We start from the raw sequence: 11,569 nt of genomic DNA, 5'->3' as shown, positions 1-11,569 counted from the left end.
GCTAAAAACAAAGGCCAAGAAAATGCCTGCAATTAGAAGATAGAGGAACAAGAACCCAGAAAGTCTGCCCTGAGTGTCTGATCAAACAGTCAATTGCTAACATTTGATGGCTTAGCATAATTTATCTTCTGGTTTTAGGAAATCTGATTGCTCTCATATGAGGTCTGAAATGTGCATCTATCAGTCTAATAAAGCTTTTAGATTTCCTAAGATGCTAAATATTCAAAAACATGTAAAGCTACTTAAAAGTAGTTAGTTGTTTCTGTCTAAAAATATGGTGACCTGGGGCTGGCCCAGCAGTGCAGTGGTTAAGTGCACATGTTCCACTTCGAGGCCCAGTGTTCGCTGGTTCAGATCCTGGGTGCAGACCTACACACTGCTTGTCAAGCCATGCTGTGGGAGGCATCCCACATACAAAGTAGAGGAACATGGGCACGGATGTTAGCTCAGGGTCAGTCTTCCTCAGCAAAAAGCGGAGGATTGGCAGCAGATGCTAGCTCTGGGCTAATCCTCCTCAAATAAATAAATAAATAAATAAAAATATGGTGACCTGAAACAGAATCTTTAATTACGATTTACCTGTGGATGAGGTACTTATACATGAAAGAGTCTCAAAAACCAATACTCCCACGGGCAAGGGAATAGCCAAGTTTGTTGCGGTTTCCAATGAATGACATCAGCCCCGTGTACGTCTCAATCAAAATGGGTTCAGTTAACACCGTCAGTCCCTTTCCTCTTCCAGATCCAGTGGAATTCTTGTGGGCATTCTGGATAGCTGGAACAAGCTTAGACATGAACCCAGACAACTAAAGAAGAAAAGAAGCACAGAGTTAGTGAATGCGCAGTTGGTCCAGAGATACCACCTTCCCAGTCGGTCCTCACAAAAGTCGACCACTCTCCTGGGGCTGCAGTCATTCCACTTCTTAAATGGAAATCCTTTCTCAGAATTGTTAACATTGCTTCTGCTAGCCTTTTAATAAATTAATCAATTAATAAATTATGTACATAATAAAAGTATCTGCCTCATCTTGTTTATTTTTCATTATTCATAATTTCTACAACATTAAGAAGTCAATTTAATAAATATTTGCTTATAGTTTATTATGAATCAGACACCTGATGGGTGCTGCTGAAGATTTAAAGACAAGTATGATATAGTCTCTGTCCTCAAAGAAGTTACACTGTAATGATCTAAGAAATGAACTCATAGTGATTATACAAAGTTCATGAAAATAAACAGCAAAGAGAGGCAAAAGATGCTAAAGGAACACAAAAGAGGATAAATCATACATGGTTAGAGGATCAGGAATGGCTTCAAAAGGAGACAATCCGTCAAGTGTTAATAGGATTTCAACAGGTGAAATGGGGTTAGGGAGGGCCTAGTTGACAGCTGCTATTTTTTTTCCAACTCAGCATCCTTTTCATCCTTTGCGATTCTTCTTCCAATGAGAGTACCTTGATTTTCCTTTGGAGAACCACCCTCTTCCATTTAGTCCAAATAGTTTAAGTGGAGCTGATGTTAGCTCACGACTCAGGCCTAACCAATCAGAGGAATCCATTCCTCTGCACACAGAGGTTGGTTCAGGTATGGACATATGACCAATGTGGTTGCAAAACTGATAGGTTACAAGCCTGGAGGTATCCGTGGTCATTTTTGCCACACATAGCAGAACCTGATTGAGAACAAAGCCCACAAAGGTGAAAGAGCTAAGACATGACATGGAGAGAGATGAATTGTTGACAAAGTCGTTTGAATTACTAGATCAGCCTACCCTGAACTTTTAAGTTAAATGAGTGAAAAAAATTCCTTCTTTTGGTCAAGCTAAGTTGAATTGTGATAAGAGGAGGGCGATATAGGGAGCATTCCAAACAGAGAGAGAAAAAGGAAATGAATTAGGAAAGCTCACATCTTTGCATTTCCAATAAGCTCTTTTATGTCCATTATCTCATTCTAGTATAAACTTAATCAGGTAGGTAAAAGAAAGTATCATCATTTCCATGTTAGAAACCAAGGCTCTTAGAAGGTTAGTGACTTACAGTCACTCCAGTTTCTACATTACAGTAAAAAAGAACATTAGGAAGAGGGCCGACTCACAGTGAGATTCAAGTCTGTTTCCTAGGCAACTAGCAAACAAGTCTAAATTAAAACTCTTAGAGTATATTCCAATATCCATTCAAATTATTAGGCATACTATATAAAATGACCACTGCTCTTCCCATTTCTCCACGAGGAGGTAAATCTTAGCTTTAAAGGACTAACACAAGACTGATAATTCAATGAAGAAGGAGTAGCTTGCAGTTTTTCACCATAATCCAATTTTCCATATAGGTTTTATCCTGGATTCTTCATTTCATACCAAATTGCCCTTGGGCACATCACTTCTCCATGTTAGGCTTAGTTTCCTTACTAGTAAGCAAAATCTAAAATTTAGAATGCATCTATCATTTCTAGTTGACCTAAACGATACACCAAAAAAAGGCATGCAAATGAAATTTCTATACTTTACTAGCTGCATGACATTGTTAATTCACTTCCCGTTTCTGAGCCTCAGTTTGCTGTTTTGAAAATAGTCATTGAAATCTATAGTTTTTAGATAATATTAGTAGTAAAAAAAATTAGTGATTTTGATGATAAAACAGCATAGAGTTTGTTGGAGTACGTCAATATGTATGTGTTTTCAAAATAAACTAAGGTTTAGTCCCTCTATTTCTCTTTAAAGTAATATTTACCTAATTGGATAATATCAAAACATTAATTTAAAAAATAGAATCACTTCACTGAGGCTAAAGACTGAGAGACAAGCAGGGTTTTGCTTGTTCTCCATGAGTTTCAGTCGCTAGTGGCAAACACAGACAGAAGCTACCTCTTATTACTAATTACCAGTCCCAGCATCCTCTTTGAGACCTTAGAAGGCACTGAACTATTGGTGTTACTGAATGAAACAAACTATAGTCACACAGCCTGGGGATTTTGTGTGAACTCCACCAGCGCTTTAGTTGATTGGATAAGAAAAGCAGAAAGAATTGTTCTTTCTTCAGCTTCCAAAAGGCAAAAGCAAAAAGAGACGAATAAGTTAACAATATGGGCATTTAATCACTGTGTTTTAAAATCATTGAATCTCAAGGTCAGAAGTGATCTTAAGTTTATCAATTCCAGCCACTTATCTACTGTTTTATTTGCCTTACCACATCCTGACCAAGAAGCCACACTCATTTACATGGATATATCCAATAATATGGAACTTATTGCTATCTAACCATGTCCATTCCACCACTGTGTACAGTGGGAAAATTCTTGGGATTAGATACATAGGACCAGGTTTGATTCCTTGCTCTATCAGTTACTGATGGTTAGACCTTGGAAAAATCATTTAATCCCAGTGAGCCTTAGTTTACACATCTGAAAATGGGAAAATAATAATAATGATAATGATAGTAAATACTAACCCCATCAGAATGTTGTATGAATTTCTGTTAATTATTCAATAATATTTTATAAAGTATAATATTTATAGATATAAATATTATCATTATTTATATGCAGGAAACACTTATCTTCCTTAGTCCTATTCCTTTCAATTTCATACTTTGAATGCCAATTCTTTGCTGCAGAGGACAATGTCTTTTGCATTTTAGGATGTTAAGCAGCATCCCTAGCCTCTACCCGCCAGATACCGGTAGCACTTCCACCCCGGGTGTGACAAACAAAAATGTCTTCAGACATTGCCAAATGTCCCCCAGAGGCAAAATCATCCCCTGTTGGGAACCACTGAACTAAAGGAAGTATAACATAATAGAACATGAGTATTGAGATCAAACACATCTATCTGGTTTTAAATTTCAAATATGGCACTTGCTAGCTGTTTGACTGTGGACAAGTTATCAAACCTCTCTGAGTTTTATAGTTCTTTTTCCATAATAAAAGGATATTAATAGTATCAGATGCATAGGGTGGTTGTAAAGATTAAACTAACTTTAATAAATAAAGGGTTTGTGTATAAGTTCTGTGTGTGTGTGTACGCACACACTCATATATTTCAGGAAGAGCTGAGGAAGTAGAATAAGAAGAGGCTGGAATTTAGAGTCACATTACAAAGACCTTAAAGGAAGCCTGTTACCAATAACCAATAAATATTACCAATAAATCATTGACAGCATCATCATCATCACCATTATCATCAAACTGATTTAAAGGCCAAAGTGAGATTCATCTCAACACTTCCAATGCAAACACTCTCTGGATTGTCAGGATACCTTTCATAGATCAACCAGTGTTTGTCAAACTGTATTACTGCATGCCTCCCTAGTCCTCACCATAAGCTTCAGTTCATAAGAATCCTCTGTGGCCTCAGAATCTAAGTGCTGGAAAGAACTTGACACTATTTCATACTCAATGAACTTGGCATTTCATTAAAGTCAGATGCACTTCATTTCTAGCCATTTCTGTGAACCCTCTAAAAGGAGGAGGGTCTGTGCAGACAGAGCGACAAGCAGCGCATTGAAGGAGAGGCAGACAAAAGGCCAATTCCCCAAGCTGGCTCTTGAGCATTTCAAGCACCTGAACTCAATCTGTGTGACAGGAACGCGATGTCATCTGATATGAATGCCACTAACCACATACTTTTCTCTAAAAGCTTTTATACACCCACCCCTGGCTCCTTCTTTTATTCCAGTTTCAAAAACGCAGGGTCAAGTTTTAACAACTCTGGTTACATAGGGGCTGTGTGTTGGTTGAGGTAAGGTATAGCAGTGTGTATGTGTGTCTTGGGTGATGTGGGGGAGTGTTGAACGTTCTTCTTGACTTTACAGCAATTATTTACCAGCTGAGTGACTGGGCCCCTGGTTTGCTTCAGGGGCTGTCTGCCAGCAGTTCACTGCCTAGAGTCTCAATTTTCCTTATTACAACCATCACTTGCTTCCTGTTTACAATGGGTAGGGAGACCGGGTTTCATGCCTGCAGGCCCACGTTCTTCAGCTGAGCAGACTTTCCAAGCCTTCTGGCTATAGGTTTCAGCCTCACCAAGTAGAAAGTGAAGCCTGCTGAAATAAAGAGTAAGTCCATCCAATACTCAATACTGGAAACTACTTGGGAAGTCGCACAGCTGAGGAGAATGCATATATCATCCTTGCATATTTTACCTGGAATTATCTCTATGGAGACACCATGACTGTGGGTATATTCAGGTGTGGAGAGGGAGAAGGGAGGACAAGGCAGAAGCTTCTTTCCTACAAAAGAGAGGTTTCTACACATCCTAATTTCCGTCCTTATCCTAGTCCTTTCCCCAACTCTCCCCAGTCAATACACATGCACGCGCGTGCACACACACACAGACACTTTAAGTTCTAGCTAAAATAAACTATTCTTTATCCAAGAACAGTCCATCTACCTTTGCAATATGCAGCTTCTAACTATGTTTCTTTTAATTAAAATGTCTCTTCCCATCTTCTTCGATACTTAAATCACTTTTACCTTGCGTTTCACATCGTGTCATCACACCTGCTGACGTTTTGTTGTGTTTGTTCCCTCTTCTGCTCTCCCAGAACAGCTTTTGAATCTCTCTATTAACAGTCTTCATACATTAAATTATAATGTGGTAATTACCTTTTTTTTTTTGCCTTCTTCCTGCACACCACAAGTGTCTGGAGGGCAAAATCTGTTTTATTCTTCTTGGTCTCCCAGGTTACTAGCACATTGCCCAGCATGTGCTGTTCCATGCCAGAGAGGTACTCAATGAATATTTGTTGAATTGATGTGAAGGGAAATCGAGGGGCTAAGGCTATACAGTCACATTTGATTGTGGAACCATTGGTTCACTTTCATAATTTCCTTGATAAAAAGGTTAAAGATACCAGAAAAGAGTAAAAGTGTTGGTCTGTAGATCACTTTGATTTGGCTGCAGAGCATCCATGATCCATTCACTGTTATTCATCAGCTCCAGGCTCAGTCACTAGTCCCCCTCAGCAAGACTCTCCATATATCCAAGAACCCAGCCAGACAATGGTTAAAAAAGGGAAGATAGGCTACAGGTTGCAAATGTAAAGTGGACGAAACAATTGAGGCTAATTGATCTTGGTTGTAAAGTATCACATCATATCATGTCATATCATACCAATGACTATGAACATAGACACACATTTCCTCAGGTTTATACCCATTTCCCTGAGTATCAGCAAATTGTTTGGGTGTGGAAATAGAGCTATTACTGTAATACCTTAGTGAATTCACTTATCACTCTAAGTACCCTCATTTTTTCAGTAGAGATAGCTATCCTGACCTCACAGGGTTTTTGTTAGTTGAATTACATGAAAACGTGCAAACTGTAATCAATAAATACAAAATACAATTACATAATATTACACAAGATTACTTTTATGTCTTATAATAATAAAATCAATGCCAAATTAAATTGTTATTAATTGTATTAATAAAGTCAAATAAAATCAATGCCATCTTTGCATTTTTATCTGCCCCCTCTATTAAGCAGTGCCTTTCACAAAAATAAGAATCTTGTCTCATTTAGGTTTGTATCCTTAACAATAATCATAATACCTTCACTACGTAGGTGTCAGAAAATACTTGTTGAATAAAGAGATTCCAGGTGCTGTAGAAGAAAAGTCTCTGAGTAAAAAAAGCTTTGGATTTCTTAAGTAATAAGTCATTCCATTAGATTGTAAATAATTTGAAAAATTTTACTGTGTGTAACTCAGTTCTACATGATTTCCTCTCCTGCGCCATAATGGGTTTGCTAAATTGAATTAAATTGCTTCAGGCATTTGATTTAGTTACGCGTTTCCACCATATTCTTCTACTTTTTCCTATTTCATCCATAAGGGAAACGGAAAAACTAGTTTATATCACCCTTGTAAAATCTTACGTTATGCCAAAATATTCATATAAAAGGGATTCCATAAGCCCAGAATTATCTTTCTTCCTATTTATTTTTTCACATTAATATAACTGGGTATTAATCAAAGCCAATCTTGGAAAATGTCCTAAACGCAAACAATATTGTGACACAAAAACCAACAAAAAAAGAGAAACTGAAACTCAAAGAACTGGATCAGAGCACTCATCATCTCACATCCCAGATGGAGATTACTGGTTTTCCTAGAGAGCTGGGACATGGGGTGGCCTTTGAATAAGAAATCACTTGGCAAATGAAAGTGCCATTCTGTTGCCAGGGACGAAAAAAAAAGGGATTTGGGAAGAATAATTTAAGGAGAAAAGCCTTAGAAGAAACACACTTAACAGATCCACAATGTAGTTTTATTGACTGAAAACCAACCAACCAGCCAACGATTCTTCGAGCTCATGCCCATGCATGCGTGTGCTACATGCGCACTCACACACCTACTATTTTTCCATCCAACAAGAACTATACAAACATCAAAAGTTTCCCTTTTAGCCTTGGCTAAGAGGAATGCTTGGGCAAAATTTAATACTCTAGTCTACTAACTGTATTCATGGGTATTTGGCGACTAATTATTCCATCCCCCTTTTGATATTTTATTTTTCATCTTCCTTTTAAAATTATTTGATTGTATATATCTATATGTAACAGAATAAAACAAAGCACTATCAGGTATTAGAGTAATGCAGTGGCATTTCTCTGCAGTTAATAGAATTTGTTCTTTAATCCTTCAACCTGAACTCCTAGCAAAGGACACTCAGAGAACCAGTACTTAATGCAACAGGTATGAGGAATAAGAGAAGACTTGGTCCAGGAAGAGATGAATGTAATAGCCAAGGCAATTGTTGTTTATTTGGATTTACAATAAAATACAATTACTGTTACTTCAAAAATATATATTATTTTAAAGGAAGAAATGGCTTTGGAAAAATACATTATTAAGCTCTTTCAGTTGGAGTAACAAGTGTTAAAAAAAAAAAAGAAACAGATAAACTGCACTGTTAATAAGAAAAAAAACCCAGGAGTTTGAGGAGGGGCAAGAAGAGGACAGAGAAGAGAGGAGAGGGGGTAATGGAGCAATGCGTCAGAGTATTATTATTAATAAGATCTTTTAAAAACAGGGATAGCTAATATTCCATTTGCAATTTGGGGCATTATTATGATATAACTCCCACTCTATCCTCTGGAAGCTCTCAATAAGTCTACTCTCAAATAAATGCCTTTGTGTAAGTGTTATATTGTTCTTATTGGCTTTATTATTGTTGACTTTGGGTGGTAAAGAATCAGGCTAGTGGCTGATGTTGATGCTTGGGTTGAGGTATTGTGAAATAGGAGTATCACATGAAGAGTAACAACATGATCCATATAATGAACTAATTTAGTGCTTGCAATAACTTGGAGTCAGAGGTAATCCTTGAGACCATATGCTCCTAAGGACATCTGCATAAATCTTGAGAGGATGGTTGACTTTTCCTGAGAGTAGAATGGGATTCAAGCCAACTCTATCTATGTATATTAAGGGGAATAAAGACTCCATACAGCCTCTAATCACATATATTTGGCCTCAAATTCCTTTTAGAATAGGGGACTTATCAAGTCAAAATATGTGTTTATACATATCCATATACACTTGAATGAATAGGTGTGTTTAAAACACTGCAAGAAATGTAACATATGCCATCCAACCTCAGAAGACTTTAGATGCAGACTGCCACGTTTTGAATTTATAGCAAATGAAGAGTTGAGATATTCTGCAGTGAATGCCAGCATATAGAGGTAAACAAAGAAAGGACAGAGAGGGTAAGAATTTCTAGATCTATGAGCGCGCTTGTATGTGTGTATCTGGCTTGGTGAAAACATAAAGGTTGATCTTTCATTGCATGTACTGCTCCAGCTGTTTTACTTCCTGACTACTTACAGGGTCCTAGCACTGCTTAAGTTTTCCTTGGGAAGATGAAAGAATAGCAGATGGGACTCTCCCTGCCACTGGTGAATTTAGAATCTACTTGGGGAGATGAAATTTAAAGGCAAAAATACTGTCAATTGCCTTACATTTATGGAGCATTTATATACACAGTATCCCACTTAACTTTACAATGGTCCAATGAGGTCGGGAAGAAGGGTAGGGTACATTTTAGAGATGAGATTATCAAAGCCCAAGTTTAAAGTCTTAAACACAACCACAGAACCATATCTGATTTCATACTTCACACTATTCCACACTCCCTCTCTGAATAAAATAATTAGAATTTAATTATATACTGAAATTTATATGAACCCCGTGGGCAATAAACACAGTCAGACAAACATAAGCACTGTAATTTTTAAACAATATTACACTATAATCTCTTACTAAGAAATTAGCAAGGAGGAAACAGCATGATATGGTTAATATAAATATTAATATTTTTTCATATATAAAACAGCTCCACTGTTAACTACAAAAAAGTTCTATAAGCCTATCAAAGTTTTTACCTGTAGAAACCCCTGGTTGTATCTTTTTTTAAAAATCAGTACATGTTTTAGAAGCATAAAACTTCATCAACAAAGCTAATCTAAGAATGATGCCCAAGCTGCCTCCTACCTTGCAAGTTTCAAGGAACTTCTCACTGGTGTATTTCATAGGGTGTTCAGTGAAGGTAGCATAAGGCACCTCAGTGGACCATGGGTTCCAGCGGGACAGTAGGGATTGCTGCTCCGGACTCCCCCAGTAGATCCTAAGGCCTTCTCCTTGTCGCCTACAAGAAAAGTGTTTTCCTTTAGATTAAGACAGAAAGAAAAGGGTGGAAAAGAAATGTAATATCTCAGTCAGCCTTTATACTGATGCTGGGATAAGTGGTTTACCTACCAACTAGTTGAACTGTTCCAGGAATTTAGGAGGTGAGAAAAAAAGGATAAATTTGGTTTCAACCATGATGAGTTCAAGGTGTTGTTGAGAGTTCTATGTGGAAAATGCCTCCTTGGAAATGTGACTCTGGTGCTCAGGACAGAGGCCAGGGCTGGAAATGTGCATATTGATCTCATAACGACATTCTGATGGTGAGAGTTAGAAGAGAAAGGAAGAAGGAAGAGTCAAAGTGGTGGGACAGGAACTGAAACAGTCATGGTGGGAGATAGTTTCAAGGAGAAAGGAGACAACAACAATAGTTTCCACAAAGCAGTAAGCACAAGCAATAAATAACGGAGAAAAGACATGGGACTTCCCAAATAGGAGGGTACACATGATCTTTAAGAGGGACAATGATCAGTTCAAAATTCCCTGTGACCTCAGCTTCTACATCTCATGATTCTCTATTCTCTGCACACATTCTATTCAGTGAAATTGCAGCAACAGACACGTCCATGCTCGTGGAGAGACTGAGCCTACCCTTTCCCACTAAATTCACAGTCCTAACCCACAGAATGTGGGAGGCAGCCACTCTCTGATAGAGCCCAGGCCTGGTCATCTGGTAAACCAAATACAGAGCAAGAGAAAGTCAGCTTGAGAGTGGTGGGAGGGAAGTTGTGGCAGGGGAGTATGGCCACATTGAATAGCAAAATTGCAATTTCTGTAGCCTCTTCTTTTGCATGTGCCCATCAGAATTCATGATTTGTGGTTTTAGACATCTCTGAATGTAAAGAGATCCCTGGAGGTTAAGCCCAGCTCAGGTGCTTTGTATTCAACAAGCTTTAAAACTAAGTTGCCTGTAATTCTAAACCGCTCCATGGAACACTACAGAGGTCTCATTTCTTCTAGAAATTAAATCCTGGGATCTAGAATGAAAAACTAGAGCTTAATTGTGGTACCTTCACAAAGCTGTCACTTCCTGTATTAAGGAACGATTGCTTTGGGAATGCTATTGTGGTTTCTGAATCTTTATCTATGTAGAGATGCGTATAAACACAATCTCACACATATGCATATAAGACCCCTCTCCCCAGTTGTCTGATTCCTGAGCTTCTTACAAAAGGAAAAGTATGAAATCAGCCTGATACATTCTGCTACTTAGTTCTCAGATTTTTTGACGATTATATTCGAAAGCTGACACCCAACCTTTTTTGCACTTAATCCTTTGCCCAGAAAGAAAAAAAAAAAGAAGGAAAAGAAAAATATTGTACATACCTCTAAAGTTGCTTTTCTAACCCCTCACCTTCTCAGCTGCTATACTGACATTTTTCATCCCCCTTGTACTTTCCTTCATTTTTTTTTTCTGGCCTGGTAATAAGCCCTAAGCTCAATGAATATTCTATGCATGCTGGTTAATGGAGCATTCTGGCCTGAGTCCATTAAAACAACTTGCACAATGGAATTATTTACTGCTTCATATGTCAATTTATGTGCTGAGTGCAATTTTGCTTTTATCCAAAGGGGATGAAAATCTGCCAAGATAACTTCTCTAATAAGAACATTTTATATTCTTTCACCTTAGGGAAACCTCAGATGAAGTTTAAGAAGGAAATTCAAGAGGGACTCTATTTCTAAATAACGAATCGATTTGAGCATGGCAATGACCTTTCTCAGAGACGTAGTATACCTCTAAGTGTACAAGTTCAGCCAACCTTCTCTCCTGCACTTCAGGATGATAGCTGGGAAGAAAAATCTAGAACTAAGTAGTGTCTCCAAAGGTAAAACTAAGGTGGTGCTTCTCAGTAAAGCCCTTAGCATCGAGTGCTATGAA

The 11,569-nt window shown here is 37.9% G+C and overlaps 1 protein-coding gene across 2 annotated transcripts in view; it reads right to left on the bottom strand.

Moving 5' to 3' along the window:
* Positions 1-546: 546 nt before the first annotated feature.
* TPRG1 (tumor protein p63 regulated 1) overlaps positions 547-11,569 on the bottom strand; it is a 198,613-nt gene continuing 187,590 nt past the window's right edge. For both annotated transcript variants that reach the window (XM_070242686.1, XM_001499917.5), the window contains exons 5-6: positions 9,496-9,649; positions 547-806 (exon numbers count right to left, since the gene is read on the bottom strand). In XM_070242686.1, coding sequence (XP_070098787.1) covers positions 612-806; positions 9,496-9,649 — 349 coding nt within the window. In that variant the 3' untranslated portion in view covers positions 547-611. The remainder of the gene's footprint in view (positions 807-9,495; positions 9,650-11,569) is intronic.

This window comes from Equus caballus, chromosome 19 (genome assembly GCF_041296265.1).
Source record: "Equus caballus isolate H_3958 breed thoroughbred chromosome 19, TB-T2T, whole genome shotgun sequence".
Taxonomy (NCBI): domain Eukaryota; kingdom Metazoa; phylum Chordata; class Mammalia; order Perissodactyla; family Equidae; genus Equus; species Equus caballus.
This window is presented reverse-complemented; position numbering and strand designations above follow the sequence as displayed.